Below are 16,618 nucleotides of genomic sequence, written 5' to 3'. Positions count from 1 at the left end.
CGTGCTTGAAGAGTTTCAGTTCTTCCTCCCAAAGCCATCCTTCTGGTCCAAAGTTAACTACCTTCAGGCGTTCTTCCGTAATCCTGGCTGTAGGCTCAAAATCAGGTGGATTTGGGGTAAGTGGCGTTTTGTAGGGATCTCGAGTAAGTGGAGGTCTTTGTAGTGGAGGATTCAAAGCCTGCGGAATAGGTTGATTGATAGGTCGAACTTTCTTGGCCACAGGTTTGTACTTTGTCATGCACCATAAACTCCCCTCCTTCCAGCTTTGACATAATTTCTCCTGAAACAGCAATCCCAGCCTGTTGGAGAGTAACTTTCCTATTTGCTGCCGGTCCTTATCCGGTTGATTTATCCTTGTGGTGTTGATGGAAAGACCTGGTTTGGAATCAGATGTGCCTTTGGAAATGAATTTTAACGGTAAGCCTTTCTTTATGGCACTGCAGAATTTTAACAGTTTAAAAAACATAATAAGGATGTTCTTTTTGACTGAAAAGAGTTTGAACAGTAAAACAGCTGTTTGTCTTGATGTCTTTTGGAAGTATTTTACAAAAACAGATTTGAGCCAGTCTAAGAAAACCGGTGTCCAAGACATAACACGCTTGACTAGCTGAAGCGAGCTACTCCCTAGATGGCCACCGGAAGTTCTAAAAAATGCTGAGTTGATTTCTTTTTGAACATGCGATGTTCTTCGCCTTCCTCTTGGAGCGGATCCGATGGAGGAGCAGGCCTGATGACATTTGTACTAAGGTTCTTTCGATTATCCCAGCCTCTTCCTTGCCCAGTTTGTGCCAATGGTACTGAAATTCGTCTTCCTTTGCTTCCCTGGAAAGTGAGTGTTTCCCCTGTTTCATGGTATTCCAAGATACATCCGTGGTCAAAGAGGAAAGGTCGTCCTAGAATGCAATCTTGAGCCTTTGGTGATATGAAAAGATGTGCTGGCCCGGAGAATCGACCAATTTGTATCAAACAGTTTTCCACTACTCCTGTTATGTCACATCTTGCTCCACCCACACCTTGCATTGGTATGTTCACTATTACTGATTCCAGCGCTAAATCTTCCGCTACCGATCGAGGAATGACATTGACCATGGATCCTGAATCCACCATGAAGTCTACTTTTTCTCCCCCAACTTCTGCAGTTACATATCCCAGGGCACAACTGTAGTAGCAGGGATCTGAGAGATCTTCATCTTCCGCAGGTATGGTCATTGGTGCTGCTATGTTAGTTGCCTCTGTCTTAATATAAGTTGTAGAAGTGCTTTTTCCGGGAAGGCGTTCCTGCAACCTGGCTATGACTTTCTCTGCGTACGAGGGGGATATTGCCGTTAGCTGTGCAAAGGTGGTAGGGATTTTCACATTATCCAAGTCCTGTAGTAGTGCTTCCTCAGGTGAGTCCTTCTTCAGGATTGTTGGTACCCGTTCTTGGCTCCAAACTTTCTCAGGTGTCTTTTTTGGAGTGTCCTTTGGAGTGTTATCCAATTCCTCCTCTTCATGATCAATATCCATGGCTTCCTGCTCCGGTTCTTGGATCCTGACCCCACGTCTACCCTTCTGAGCTTCTGACCTAGTGATAGGATGGACTTTTATGAAGTTCTCAGCGCCTAGAGTAGGTGGGCTCCAATGGATGGTTTGTACTGAGGCTTTCATTGTTGGGGTGTTACCCTTTCCTTCTTGTTGGGATTTTGCTAACCTTTGTATAGCTTCTTGCATGTTAGGATCTGCTGATGCACCAGCCACTACGGAGCGTATTGGTCTGGAGGGTATCCAAGGTATGTGCTGACCGTCTGGTAGGAACCAATCCTTCCCATTTCGCTTGACCAGCCCTTGTTCCTCATCTTTGAGATATTCTGGACATCTGGCTGTGGAGTGCCCTTCACGTTTGCAATAATAACAGACCAGAGTGTCGTACACCGGGGTGGATGGTCGAGTGTTACCCCGATAAAAGTCCTGTTTGTCTGAGGGACCTTGCCTATTATAGTTTGTGGGTAAGCTGCTTCGAACCTGGCTTTTGAGTGCAGCTAGTTCTTGTTGCATGTCCTGAAACTTTTGGTCCACTATTTTTTCATTTGGAGTTTCTTTCAGCATCTGCTCGCGTCGTTTGCCATCCCCTCTCTTGTGGTCCAATTCTTTCTGCATCGTCCGGTTTGACTCAGAGAAACTTGAGAAATTGGTACATACGCTATCGTCCACACGAACTTCTGTTTCAGCAGCCGCTATCAAGTCTTCCCATTTTGGTGCTTTGTTACTGCCATCCTTAGCTTTTGGAAGCTGATCCTTGCTAACTAGAATGCGTTTAACACTTCTTTGACTTTCCATTGGGAAGGCACTTAAGAACAGTCCCCCAGCTTCGTCTTTCTTGCTAACATGTTCGTTTTTGACTAGGTACTTGAGGATTTTGGTGAATTTTCCAAGATATTCTTTGTATTCTCGATGGGTTGAGATTCCTGACTTTGATTGCTGCTTGGCCAGTTTTATGAGGTCTTCTGTGGTGTACATAATGGTGTTATCTAACTCGCCCCAGGTTTTGACCATGTCAGCTCGCAGTTTGGTCCAGTCGTATTCTTCATACCCCTCCATTTCCTCGAGTTCGCACTTCAGTTCTTCTGTTCGTATAAGCCGTGGTATCTGAATTGCTTTCTCACGATCCGTGGCACCATACCCATAGGCTACCCGTTCAAACCGATGTAGAAACTTCATGAACTGACTCCCATCATAGTAAAGCCCTTCTTCGTTCCTGATGATGTTAGGTTTGTTTGAGTGCTCAGGTTGGGTATAGACGTATATTGGCTGAGGTTGCTGAACTGGAATTTGAGGTTGTTGTTGTTGTTGTTGAAAATTAGGATGATACATATTTTCTTGGTTGTTTTCAGTGTTATGAATCCCATAACCGGTCGGTTGTTGTCTTGGGGTATTATTTCTTGGTGGGTTATTTTGAGTTTCATCTGAATCTGACATTTCTTCATCAGCAGGATCTCTGAAGTGATTTTCTGGACCCTTTCCTTTGTCTTTCCTAGGTGGTGGTGGTGGATTGTTTGTGGCATCGCTTGGCCAAAGTAATCCTGAAGTTCCTGCCAATGGTCTGCTCCTTAAAGGGGTACTTGAAGCAAATCCTTCTCCCATTTCTAATGTACTGAAGGGTAAACTCATGTTGATTCTTGTTGAATCATAGTTTTCTTAATATGACGATCGTTCGTTAACTGTTACTGTGCTCTGAAAAAGAAACAATAATATATGGTCTCTGGTTTCTTTACCAGGGCAAATTGGGGGTTTCTTTCTAATATCTAAAATAACTTTACCGTCCTGGGAGGGTTCTTCAAACAGTATCCTAATTATCTGAATCCTTAGGTACTACACACCGTCGTTCAGTATATAATTGGCTGCTTCCTTTGAGTGGGCTCCAGAGTTTTCTTCTAACAGTATCTAATTATCTGAATCCTTAGGTACTACACACCGTCTTCCAGTATATAATTAGCCGCTTCCTTCGAAACACTCCTTTCAGGTTAGGTAGTTATGTGTTCTTTTCAGAGGTTCGTAATTGGTTCCTTAGATAGTCCAAAAAGTTGACTAGTTGTCAACAGAATAACTGAATATGCCGTTGAGTGTTATAGATTTGTTTGACGAATTTGATTCCTATCACCGCTTGAGGTTGAGATCCGTAGACGATGGTTTCTGGTTTTCTTTGGTTGAAATGTTGTCGATCAAACAAGATTATCCGATCACGTTGGGGACTCCCTTGTAAGACTCAAAAGTGGTAATGAAACCCTTTTGCTGAATGGTGAAGGGTATGATGGAGTTGCAAGCTCTGCCCTTCTGTTATCAGTCAACAAGACCCACCAAGCTCAGCTTGGCAAGTTTTATTAAGTGATAGGTCTGGTCTGTTCCAGATGAAATCTGTTTGACTGGCAACGTGTAAGTGTTTCAATTACTTTGTTATAAGGGTTGAAATGTTGTTATAAGGGTTGATTTATTGTTATAAGGGTTTTAGGATTTGAGTGTGGATGAGTGTTGGGTGACTTGTGAGTTCTGGGTGAGGAACTGGGGAGCAGGCCACTGGGGGTGGAGAGAGCTCCTTTTATAGACAAAAGGGGAGCCCCTGAGGGGCTTGTGGGTTAGGGTTTCAGCTAATCTAGACAACAGGGTGAGGGATTTTAGCTGGTGGGAGTAGATACAAATGATGTCATAACCCCTCAGGGGCACATGAATGGTGTCAGAATATACAACAGAACATTCTAATGCATGCATGAGGTAACAGTAGACTGCATGAGCTGTCATACAGGGGGAATTAGTGTATACACAAAGTCTGAGGCTGCAGAAACAGTGTAAATGATGTCATACTATGTATATAAAGGAGTGTATGTAGTTAATATGTAATGAGTGTAGCCTGACAGGGAGATGTATGTTTGTATCCTGTGATATGTATAAGTGTACTACTGTGAAACTCGGGTTGGGGCAGATGACAGCTGGGTTACTGGGGCTGGCCATGTGATATGTGTCCATGAGGTGTAACTTCCATACTAGAGGGGGTCCAGGGGTGCTTCCAGTGATGGCTAGGGGTGAAATTGGCCGTAGAATCCATTTCTGGGGTCCATTTGATGGTATCTTGAGGCCTAGTATGAGTAATTATGTGGCATAGAAAAAACTTTTTATTTTTCCACTTTTCCGTCTACCACACCGTAGGGATTCCCACAGTCAGCAAGCTCATTGATGACCAGGAGGGAATCCCACAGTCAGCAAGCTCATTTATGACCGGGAGGGGATCCTCCCAGCCATTGAGTAGATTGATGAATAGGAAGGAATACTCCTGGTAATCAATATAGTCACTGATCCAGGGATTCCTCCCGGCCCTCTAGCAACAAAGGGTAGTTACGTTACTCTACGTTATCCGATGTTTTTGGGTAATGTAACTACCCTTGTTACCCGGGTCTCCCTGTTACTTTACTTGTAACGGGGGCATTTTAAGCCCCGCGTGTAACGTAACGGGCCTCGAAAAAGCGGCCCGTTATCGCATTATCCTCTGGATAACGCAAAAACAGACTGATTAAGGCTGTTTTCGCCTCAATATTTGCTTGATGTCAGCGGCCAACGCAAAAACAGACCATTGGAGGCTGTTTTTGCCTTGATATTTGCTTGTTATCAGGGGCCATGTGTGCCCCAATAATGTAAATAACATGAAAATAAGGGCCTTCCTGTGGTGCAATAACGTAATCGCACCAATGTTACGCGTAACGCGTAGATAACGGCAGAAATTCCGTTACGTTACCGTTATCTACGTGTTACACTTAGCGTAACTACCCTATGTTGCCTCTAGTCAAAGAGGTGCACATACCTCTTTGACTGGAAGAGTCCCTCTGATTGAGGAGGGATGTACACCACTTCAACCGGAGGGATCCCCAAGGAGGTTGTACAACACTTCTGTAAGATGCCAGAGGCAAATGAGCACTGGACAAAACAGTCCCGTCGCGTCAGCTATTGGTGCTGCTGATCCCGTCTCCAATCTTGGTCTTTGATTGCATGAAGATAACACGGAAAAGAATACTAAACTGGAAGAAACCGTCCTGTTGTGTCAGCTATTGGCGCTGCTGATCCTGTCTCCAATCTCGGTGAGGAAAAGACTGTAGGCGGGCGCGGGAACATCCAGGCTACATAGTGACTAACCGAACTAACCGGGTGAATCCCCCGGAGTATGTATCACCTGTTAGGTTTTAGACTAAGTACATGAACTGTGTTTTTGCACTCTTGTCTTCCAGCCATACTCCAACAGCTTCAACAGGGGGGATCCCTCCGGTAAAGGAGAATGTACAAAACTTTGGATCCCTCCAGTGTACACCTCCTCAGCCAGAGGTAACTCTCCGGCCTTAGAGGTATACAAAGCTCTCTGACAAAGGATCCCCTCCAGTTGAAGGGGTGTACATAACTCTGTTGGTACATGTAGATGACATGTACAGTGACCTCGACTACGTGGCCTGTCACAGACTCTTGTAGATACTACTTAGACTCATTCCATCTGTATGTAATGAGATTATCGATTCCTTTGAGCTCTCCACCCAACAAACTCCTCAACTGGAGGGATCCCCCAGGGGTGCACATAACTCCTTGACCGAAGGGATCCCTCTGGTTGAAGAGGTGCACAAGCTTTTTGACAAGAGGGACTCCTCCAGTCAAGGACATGTACACACCCCTGGTCAGAGGGATCACTCAGCTTGAGGTGGTATTTACACCTCCCACCTCTTCAAACGGAGGAATCCCTCCAATCCATCTGAACCACCAGGATGGGTGGGTACCCATTTTTTTCCTGCACAAAAAATGAACACCCGCACCTGCCGGCTGGTGCTGAGTGGGTGTTCCAGTTACCTGCTGGCGGGTGCTGGGTACCCAAGTGCCATCTCTAATTACCAGTTGGTGAGAGAATTAAATACCATTTGTTACTACTTTCACTTGCACTTGCCATCTCTGCCATTGCAAGAAACATTCTCCCTTTGATGGCTAGTCTGCAACAGCCATCAGGAAGGTAGTGTATTACTCTAAATTGTGGCTACTGAATTGCCACTGATATGCACCCTTCTTGATGGCTGTTCAGTTCCTGAAGATGAGAGTATATATATTGCAGTGTTTTTTTTTTTGATGGCAGGTGATGAACTTTCATCAATGGCAGACCAGTAATCAAAGTTCAAACTCCTCTCAAGGTCCAGTTTTTGTAGTTATCCAGAGTCAACGAAGGGTAGTTACGTTACGTTGCGTTATCCGCGCAATTTTGGTAACGTAACTACCCCCGTTATCCAGGGCCCCCCGTTACTTTACTAGTAACGGGGTCATTTCAGGCCCCGCGCATAACGTAACGGGCCTCAAAAATGAGGCCCGTTATCGCGTTATCCCCCGGATAACGCGATAACGGACCATTTAAGGCTTTTTAGCCTCATTTTTTGCCCGTTCTCAAGGGCTCTGCGCGCCCGGATAACGCAACGAGCATAAAAAAAACTGGCTCAACGTGTTGCAATAACGTAATCGCACTGCCGTTACGCATAACGCGTAGATAACAACAAAAATTTTGCTACATTACCGTTATCTACGCGTTACGCGTAGCGTAACTACCCTTTGTTGCCAGAGTGCATTATGTTTCACTTGATCATGACTGTATCATGTATGTGGTGAGTTTTTGTCAATGGCCAGGACTGACCAGCCGTATACAAGAGTATAAGTGTATTGATCAAGATTCCATTTATGTGGCAACCATTGAGAGACCATAGGGAGGTATTGTTCTTTTGACAGATGTGATTGTATGTTTTGGTCAAGTCTTTAGGAGAGGAAGAGAGGATCTGTGGAGTGGATATCTGGAGGTTCTGGATCCAAGATGGTAGATTGCAGGATGAGGAAGCAGTCTGGGATCTCCAGGCTCTTGAACCTTGAGAGTGCTGCATGTGACATGTACGTGTAAGCTATGTACATGAAAGCCTGCGCTGCGGAGCCCGTGCCATGGCTCATAACACTGGAAGGGTGTATGTATTTGTACTGCTCTGGGCATGAAGAGTGTATATGTAATTTCGGATCTGCAGATATTGATTGTGTAAGGAAAAACCTGGAACAGCACAGGAAGCTGTCCATCTGATATGTGAACAAGAGGATCTACAGTGGTGAAGATGATTTTAGTCCTTTCAAACCTCATTCTTCTTCATTTTGTCATAAATTCCCAACCATCATCTTGCACCAAGTGACAACAACACTTTAGTCTATCCAAAAAAACAACATTACAATGAATGAAAGGAAGGAAGCAAAATAATTTACAGACTCACTTCGCACACTGTGCAAAGCTCTTCGCGCACTGTGCAGTGCGCGAAGTTTGCAAACACTTCACGCACTGCGCATGAAGGGCGCAGCTTTTTCAAATTATTTTTTGACCAATCAATAGAAAAGCTTATTGTTGTCCTCTGGGAATTTATCTGGAGTTTTTTGAAGCTTCTCTGTATACTTAAAAATTCCACCAATAAAAAGAACAAGTACAGTCACTTGGGGACCTGGAATCCATATTCCCACCAGTCAAAAAATCCAAATAATTTAGTGAATCATGATACATATGAATTCGAACTTTCTAGATTTTTTTGGCCACTTTGTGCAAGAATAAGGCTTTCACAAATTAGGAAAGTTCACCACTTACTGGCGCATTTTGGCATATCTTGAGAAAAAGTTACTGGTTTTTGAAAGCCTTGTCCTTGTACAAAGTGGCCAAAAAGTTCTAAAACTTTTGGATACATATTTAATATGATTCACTAAATTATTTGGATTTTTGGCCTGTGGGAATATGAATTCCAGGTCCCCAAATGGCTGTACTTGTTTTTTTTATTGGTGGGATTTTTAAGCATACAAGGAAGCTTCAAAAAACTCCAAATAAATTCACAGAGGACAATAATAAGCTTGTCTATTGATTGGTCAAAAAATAATTTGAAAAAGTTGCGCCCTTCACGCGCAGTGCGCGAAGTGTTTGCAAACTTTGCGCACTGCACAGTGCGCAAAGAGCTTTTTGCAGTGCGCGAAGTAAGTCCAAATAATTTATTAGAAAACCCCACAAAAATCAAAGAAAGGGAAAAAACAGGATAGAAAAAGCTGTGGATTCAGTGCTGTGTAGAACTTATTTTTTGCTTGTTTCAAAGCATAGAAAAAAAAATCATTTTTGAAACCTTAAATATTGTTATTTTCACTTTTCCAGAAAAACCAATTGTCCCTGTATTCAAATAGTCCATCCTCCATTGAATCTAAAGCTGATTTTGGTTTTCTGTCAGCTTAAATCCCCCTTTCATTTTAATCTAGAGCCACAGCATGCATACCATTGCATTTATTTAATTTGAAGAACATCCTCAAGCTAGTTGATTTAACCTATGGCCTAGATCTGGCAAATACTTCATAATTTTTGAAGTTGCCAAGTATGCTAGAAGTTTTGAAGCATTGGGAACACCTTTTTTTGTTATGAACCAATTTGACAGTCTTTGTGGTGTAATTTTGATGGCCCATTTGATCCATATTGATTTTGTCTTGGCTTTGTTTAACATGCGATTAATTTTCTCTGGTGTTGCTTGTTTTTCAAGTTGCCTCTCTATTTGTAAACGCAGGAACTTCTGTAATTCTTGTCGAAATATTTGCACTAAAGAACACAGCAGTTTTTGAAGAAATAAAATCTTGTTAATTTGAAGAGAACTTCCACACTTCCTGGCAAACTGTTCACCTTATGGGTGCATTTTTTTATTTTAAAGATTAGATAAAGAACCTTACTTGGAAGAATCTTTTCTGAATCTGGAATTTTTTTAACCAAATTGTTTCCAACTGTTGAATATTTGAGACCTGTTTTAGTTCTGCTTTTATTACTATCCAGAAGAAAAAATCAGTGCACACCTAAAGCTTGCTTAACTGTTGCATCTGAGTCTTTTGAGGAAGGAACTCTAGATGCCAAATTTTGACATGATTTGCATATTCCCTGGGGTGCCTTTTCCTTGGGTGAAACTGAATGGGAAAAATGATTAAACAAAGTGATTTAGTCCCTCAGCTCTTGCCTCATGCAATGATTGTATTTAGACATCTTTTCTAACTAACCAAAACGCTCAGGCACAAAGGTTTTAGCCTTATCATATAGAAAGCTCCAGGTATATGATGGGATGGCCTTCAGTCTTGATAAATATGAATCTGATAGAGAAGCTACATATTGAATGGTCAATGATGGAATCATGCATGTGCAGTTTTATATTTTGTTTCCCAAGCTGATGAACAGGATTTCTCACCATCAATTTCACCCACATGGTGGACTGAAAGTGCTTCTTTTCCACTTGAATCATCAATTAGTCCCATTTTTTTGATCAGAGAAGGAATCCCTTCAATAGACTCAAATTTTCTATCAATCAGTTCCACTTTTTCCACTGGAGCAGGAAACAGTTTAATGGCATCAAAATTTCCGTGTCTGTTGTTTTTTACCTGTTCCCCAAAATTATTTGAAGCTGTTGTCAAATTTTAAAGCATGAGTTAACAAAATCAGAGCTTTATTTTCCCTATTATTATTTGATACTTCATCTTAGGAGGAATATTTATTCACTGACCATGAACACGATGGAAGTATTGTTTGACTTGTGTGAGGCGTCTTGCAAAAAAGTTATGAAGTTTTTTGAATAGTTGCTTGAGTACTAGAGATCCCAGATCAAGACAGGAGTGCTCAATAATCTGAATCTCAAAATTATTTGGAGTTTCGATTTCGAAATGAATGCTCACAGTGTTTATTTTTAAGATTGCCTTTGAAAGGTTCAGATGGGCCCGAGTGCTCCAGCTTATCCGGAGGCTCGGGTTTTGATGATCTCATGACTTCATCCGATATGGCTTTCTGATTCTGCGATGGAGGTGGTTTCAATTTTCTGGATGGGTTTTCTTCGGTCTCCAAAGTAGAGCTCTCTTTCAACAGTCGATAGCCTTCTGATCCTGAGGCAGGGACCGGGTTTTCTTTGCCAAGAAGGATTGGTTTTCTCAAGTCATTGGGGGCTAATTTTGATGTTGCTATTGAGTTGGATCCAGAAAGTTCGATATTTACGGCTCGCACATCAGAATAGCTTTGTGATGCTTCAAGGAAAGTCGAGTCTGGGAGACCAACGAGCGACTTCGGATTGAGTGGAGCTGCCCTCAAAAATGCTGGGACAATCCATACGAACCAAATCTGGAATATTAGTAGCGAATCCATTCCTTCACAGTTCGGGGGGCAATATGGAAGGTGTAGGCGTAACCTTTGAATCAAAGAGTAGGAGACAAGAGCTGGGTCCTGTCTTTTGTCTCTGCGATGAGAATTTGCCCTGATATTTTCACTCTCTTGACAGAGGGAGTGATTGGGCAAGTGTCTTTGATGAAACATTTCAAAGCTGTACACATTTTTCAAGGTGCCGGATGTGACATGACACCCGAAGTACGAGGTGCCCTCAACGAAGCAAGCCACGGGGCCACTTTTTCCACAGCCGAGCTCTTCGAGGGTCTTGTCAATCTTGGGAGTCGCAGCGATTTCCAGTCGTTTTTGTCGCGTCGGAAGTGTTGGAAACCGCTGAACTTTGGCTCTGGCGAACTCTGTCGCGCCTAACTTGAAGACGACGCAAGTCCCTCGAGAACACATTCCGATGGCTTGTGTACAACGGCCATCGGCCAATAGCCGCGAAGAGGTTTGTAAGCCAGGAGTCTCGCAAAAGTGGGACTCGAGATTCAGCCCGATTGCTTTGCACAAAAAACTGTGCATGTCGAGTTGCCAATATCCAGGGCAAGCTTAGAAAAACGTTATGTACTTTTATTGTGGCCCAGGTGCTCGAGTGACAAATAGGATGATGATTGACAAGCTCTCAGCCCGGACAAATGTCCGGGATGAGGTGAATACTGTGGAGAAGCAAACGGGCAACACTGCAGGCGGTTAACTACCGCTGCGTCCGGTCCCGGTTTCCCAAATCGGTGAGGAAGGGAAACCGGCACCTCGCGCGGTGCGTCGGACGCATCTTGGACACTTTGGGGGGAAGGAGGCCGGTGCACCGGTTGCCCCAGTGGACGATGAGTGAGTCAAGTAGCCCGAGAAGCTCTGTCGACGCCTGGACGCAGTGCAGGCTGATGGCACGTGGAAAGGCATCATCAATGACAAGAGCAACACCATTGACATCCATCAGCTGAGCCTTTTGTGGGAGAGAGAGAAAGAGGACGGACGGACGGCGCCCCTGATGGGGAGTGCGCCAGCCCACTAGTGATTCAGTGCACTCTTGCTACGGGCGAAAGTCAGATCGCTCGCCCACTCATCCAAGCAGCATCGGCAGCTGGCTTGAGCACATCAATGAGCGTCAGGCTTCGCTCCCTGCTCTATGCCCTTAAAGTTCCTTGATTAATTCTTGTTTAACCGGCCAGTTTCTTATGTGAGGCATCGCCGTCCTCCGAAAAAAAGCGGGCAAAGTAGGTCAAACAATGGATGTCGTCCTGCGCTTTCGACCTGGACGCATGACTGATGGGGGAGGAGAGGCACTGTCGCCGTACCAGCTCAAGCTAGCAATTGTCGGGATTGATGCAGCAAGAGGCTCGAGATGAAGGATCAGGCCAGCTGGGTTCTCCGAGCTCAGCCTCTCAAATAAGGAACCACCCCATCAGCATCCCTCATCGCTCATCCTCAGTCGGACTTTGTGCTCCAGCAGATTGACAAGTATAATTGGATCCATCATTGCACCTTCTCGACCTCTTCCCATCCCTCACATATCATCACCACAAGATGCCTCATAATTACATGTTTCAAGTTCAGTCTGATGTTGTTGCAAACCCCCCTCCCGCTCCTGCTCCCAATTCAGACACCCTCGACGCCGCTGCCTTGCTTTTTGCAGGCTCGGTGTTCAACAGCCAGACACATAACCTCACTTCTTCCCCGCCAACACTTCAACTACTCGGCCAAAACCTCCTCTCCATGTCCAGAATTGCTAAACGGAAGTTGGAAGAAGAAGGTGAACTTGTCCCCCTCTTCTCTTCCCTTTTTTCCACTTGCTGACTTATTTTCTTTTTCTTCTGTCAAGACCCACGCGAGCCTGTTTCCCCAGCCCTTCGAAAAATTTTGAAAGACCTCGAGAACAAAATGGATGATGGATTTAAAAAAGTGGACGATGGCTTGAAGAAACTGGACCGGCGGTCAAAACGAAGGTTCGGAAGGATTGAGAAAAGGCTCGATAAGATCGAGGGTATCCTGAACGACCAGATTGAACACGTCAAGGACCATCCGTACAACAACCTCACCCGCCTGGAGCCCTCTCCCGCGCCTGGTGGTTCCAGCGACGCTTCAACTCCTTCTTCGTCTCTCTCGTCGGCCATGGGCTCTGATCCTTAACCTGCGCCATCGTTTTTTTTCTTGGTTTTTTTTTACCCATTTGATAAGCTCAATTCCCCATTTGTTGGTTTCCTTTCATACTGTTTCTCACACATCCATCGCACACACATTACAACATAGAAGGTATTCTGGATTAAGTCTTGTATGCTGCGGTCCTGTTTGTCCGTTCGATCACTAAATTAACGATTCCACTTGCTTACGATTTGAAATGAGATACTGGGTGGTGACTCCATCTGAGCTCATCTCGGCACACTAAACAGCCACACTGCATGTTTTTTCTGCTGATCAACATAATCTCGACATGTCTTTTGCTACAAGAATAAATGGGAGAAATCCACAATTTCTTTCATGTTATGGCATGTCTGTATAAAGTACCTCCGCGGGGCTAGAATTCAGGATTAATTGAAAGGCTTGGGCTGGTCTGCATCACACAAAAATTGCCCAAAATGGCACAGAAATTGAAGCGGTGGTAACCAACGGGCAAATGGAGAAGGTAGAAAATGAGGGATTTCTCTGGTTACATATTGCAGAAGAAAAAAACGAAAATCAAATTTTGAATCACATGAAGCACGTTATTGCAAACATGGTAATATCAATTGATTTTTGTGGAATTATTCTCACATCCAGCACAAGAACAAAGATGAAGATGCGTATGTTCAGGTTAACAGACATAACTGTAACGAGTGGAGAGAGAGCGAGATATGGAGCATTATCCAAGGGAATGGAGGTGAATGTTTGAATGCAGAACGATCGAGATAACTTGAGGAGCAGATTCATTTGACGCGACGAGCGGATTTGCCAACGGCTTTGAAAGATTTGGAGCCTTTCTTCTTAGCGCGAAATAAGGAGCGATTGTACCAGGATTTCTTGACGACTTTCTTGGCCAAGGAGGCGTTCTTCTTAGCGCTTTTTCCCAGTAACAGGTCCCAATCTTCGGCAGCTTGGGCCTGATCTGCTTCATCGGTCGGACCGTCATCTGAACTCAAGCCTGCCATCTTCAGAACTGCCAAGCAAAGGATAGCAAAACACATACACATCCTGGTTAGTCTTTTGTACTTGCTTTTCACGAAGGATCAGATGGATCAGGGAAGAAAGAAACGGCACAAACATATGCCTCGTTTGGACGCAGGCCAAGAGTCCATCAGAGGCGCGATTCCGGAATTCAAACTTCCATCCTCATCCCCGCTGTCGTCAATTACAACGCCAATATGCTTTATTTGGTCTTCCTGGGACGCCAACAGAAGCCTTGGCTCTTCTTCTTGGTGAAAACTTGAGCCGGATTCGATCGGGTGGATCGTCGATTCATCTTCCCATTCACTAAGATCTAATATCGTATTCTTGGCTGAACTACAGCCTGCGCTTTTCTTCCACTTATCCCCATCCTTAGATGTCGATGCTTTCGCCTCGACCCCTTCACCAAGCTTTGTTGTTTTCGCCGGCCGAATGATCTCGATTGGCGAAGAAGAGAACGGTACACAATCCTTGGGTAGCACTTCTTCTACTTCTCCCTCAAATGCCAGCTCAGCTAACAGTCTTTCTCTTTTGTCCTCTTCGTCATCTGTTACGTCTTTCGGCTCTTCACAGTTATCCATTTCGCGAGCCTTGACATAGGAAAAATGATATGAGAGATCTCTCTAGCGGGTGGGTGTGCAGAGAGAAGCCACATACTTTTCCTTTGGCTTTATCCGAGCTATTCACATGACGCGAGACAAACTTGGGTGGAGAAGGGGAAGAGTTGAATAGTTTTTGCTGAACGGCATCATGATCATCGTAAAACTCATTGAAATCGCGTTCTGGTTGGGGGTCTGAATCCGAGTGAGCTTGGTGAATGTCTTCAGAAGGATAATAGGGGAGCTCCTGAGGCGGCGAGTCAGTCGAATCAGGCACTAGTACCCGACTTGTTGGCTCGATTTGAATACAGGGGGAAGGTGGCTGTCGAAGCGGTTTCCGGACAGATTTCCGGCTATTTGGGATTGATCCTAGATTTGGTTTTCGGATGGAAGATGGGACGATCGAGGGAGAGACGGTGGTTGATAGGCGTGTTGAGGCTAAAGATCTTATTGGGGAGGAAAACTCCAAGGGGGGTGGGAGTGGAGGTGGTGATGAAGTAGAGATCGATCTGACAGGGGAGTAAGCGTTGGGTCTAAGGGTCGTGTTCGAGCAGATCGGGCTTCTTGGGGCGCTAGTCGAATAGGGATGTAGACGGCTTGGCTTGGTTGACCGTGCTTGTTCCTTGGGTCTTCTAGGTATCGTCTCAGCCCAGATCCGAGGGGTTGTCGGTGTCTGGTTGATGGGTGTTTCTGTTCTGGGTGTTCTGGTTCTGGCTGCCGTTGTTGTTATTGTTGATGGGGATGCGGTTGATGGTTTTCTAGTGATTGGCTTCCTGAGGAAGAAATCGTCGATCAGGCTGCTGTCTTCGTCCATCGCCAAACAGTTTCGAAGTTGTTGGTTCCCCTTGAGTCTGCTCTGAGGCTGGGTGATGGCCTATGTACACCGCGGGTGACCACTCGAACGGGGGTCCGGGGGACCCGCGCGGAGCGCTCTCCGTAGCTCAATTCCAGTCGGAGCGGAAATCATATTCAGTACATATAAAAAAACAGCTCTCCCAAGTTGTAGAAAGGGATTTTTTTGATAAAAACTACGAATAGGCAGTCTTGTATCCTTGATCTCTGCGCACATTTTGCTGGCTCTTCTAGCCTCCCAGTCAGAGAACTGCACTCTCTAGTACCAAAAGTGTTAAGAGGTGTTGAGGAATTTATGTGAAAGCAGCAAAACAAAATTATAGATCATGGGTATAGTTTGGACGTATTTTCTGCCTAATATTATATTTATGTGGTCCATATGTGTATTTATCTCTTCCCTCAGCTCTAGATTTGAGTGAGTCTCAAGAGGATTGAAGGCCAGAGGGCTTGCACTTGCAACTGAACTGCCAATAAGAAATGTTGCGGCCGCAGAACTTGAAGCGGTGAGGCCACAGTCTTCATCAATCAGTAGGGACTGAATGCTGGAAAGTGGTTCACAGAAAAGAGTGGAGCATTAGGGGGGTTCACATTAGCCTGATTTTGGCTGCTGGTCACAGATGGTTTCAAATCTAATGCACCCTTCCTGCATAAAATTAAAAAAATACTGCATAAGCATTCCCTTCAGCAAGGCTTTTACAGGGGAGTTCTTGCTGAGAACTCTATTTATTTTCTAGAATATCCTTGCATAGACCTGCATGAGCAGCCATCAATTTTTAGCAAGGTTTTTTGACTGATTTTGAAATCAGGCTCCCCTATTATTTGAACCAGATGCAGTATCTCCAACATGTAAAGCCAGCAAGTACATGGATTCACAAGCAATGGACCCTTGTGAATCCCAGTGCAGATCATCTTCTTTGGAGGTCATTTTTTAGAAAATTTATTACAAATACATTATTGGTGATGGAGAAATTCTGAGGAGACAGGAATGTAGAGGAGATACCAAAGATTTAGAAAGCTGTGGTTCAGACCTATAGGGGGGCTGAAGGCAGAGCTATTAAAAAGTTGAAAAAGCTTACAGACAAATGGTAATTTCTGCTCCCCTATGAAATTGTGGGATAATATGCAAGTCCCTCCCTGGATGGGTGGTGCAAGAACCAATGGCTAGCTCAACCACCAAGACTCAAGAGATCAAAGACCTCTCTTCAACGTTTATCAAATTTCAGAAGCACTGAAACCTAAAAGCCGGGCTTGCACACCACATTATGATTCAGGACGTACTCAGCAAGAAGTTTCTAGAAATCCCGCATCC

General features: G+C 44.5%; 3 protein-coding genes across 3 annotated transcripts; 1 reads left to right on the top strand and 2 right to left on the bottom strand.

Moving 5' to 3' along the window:
- Positions 1-10,207: 10,207 nt before the first annotated feature.
- PtA15_1A364 (uncharacterized protein) lies at positions 10,208-11,242 on the bottom strand (the record flags this gene model as incomplete). Its single annotated transcript, XM_053165384.1, has 2 exons — positions 10,208-10,856; positions 10,926-11,242. 2 exons carry the CDS (start codon positions 11,240-11,242, stop codon positions 10,208-10,210), a joined length of 966 nt encoding a protein of 321 aa, XP_053016581.1.
- Positions 11,243-12,244: 1,002 nt separating this feature from the next.
- Positions 12,245-12,847, top strand: PtA15_1A363 (uncharacterized protein; the record flags this gene model as incomplete). The annotated part of the gene is made up of 2 exons (XM_053165383.1): positions 12,245-12,470; positions 12,540-12,847. The coding sequence occupies 2 exons, from the start codon at positions 12,245-12,247 to the stop codon at positions 12,845-12,847; spliced, it is 534 nt and encodes a 177-aa protein (XP_053016580.1).
- A 773-nt stretch (positions 12,848-13,620) lies between these two features.
- On the bottom strand, positions 13,621-15,271 carry PtA15_1A362 (uncharacterized protein; the record flags this gene model as incomplete). Its single annotated transcript, XM_053165382.1, has 4 exons — positions 13,621-13,850; positions 13,956-14,448; positions 14,516-15,100; positions 15,203-15,271. 4 exons carry the CDS (start codon positions 15,269-15,271, stop codon positions 13,621-13,623), a joined length of 1,377 nt encoding a protein of 458 aa, XP_053016579.1.
- Between the last annotated feature and the right edge of the window lie 1,347 nt (positions 15,272-16,618).

This window comes from Puccinia triticina, chromosome 1A, assembly GCF_026914185.1.
Source record: "Puccinia triticina chromosome 1A, complete sequence".
Lineage (NCBI taxonomy): Eukaryota > Fungi > Basidiomycota > Pucciniomycetes > Pucciniales > Pucciniaceae > Puccinia > Puccinia triticina.
This window is presented reverse-complemented; position numbering and strand designations above follow the sequence as displayed.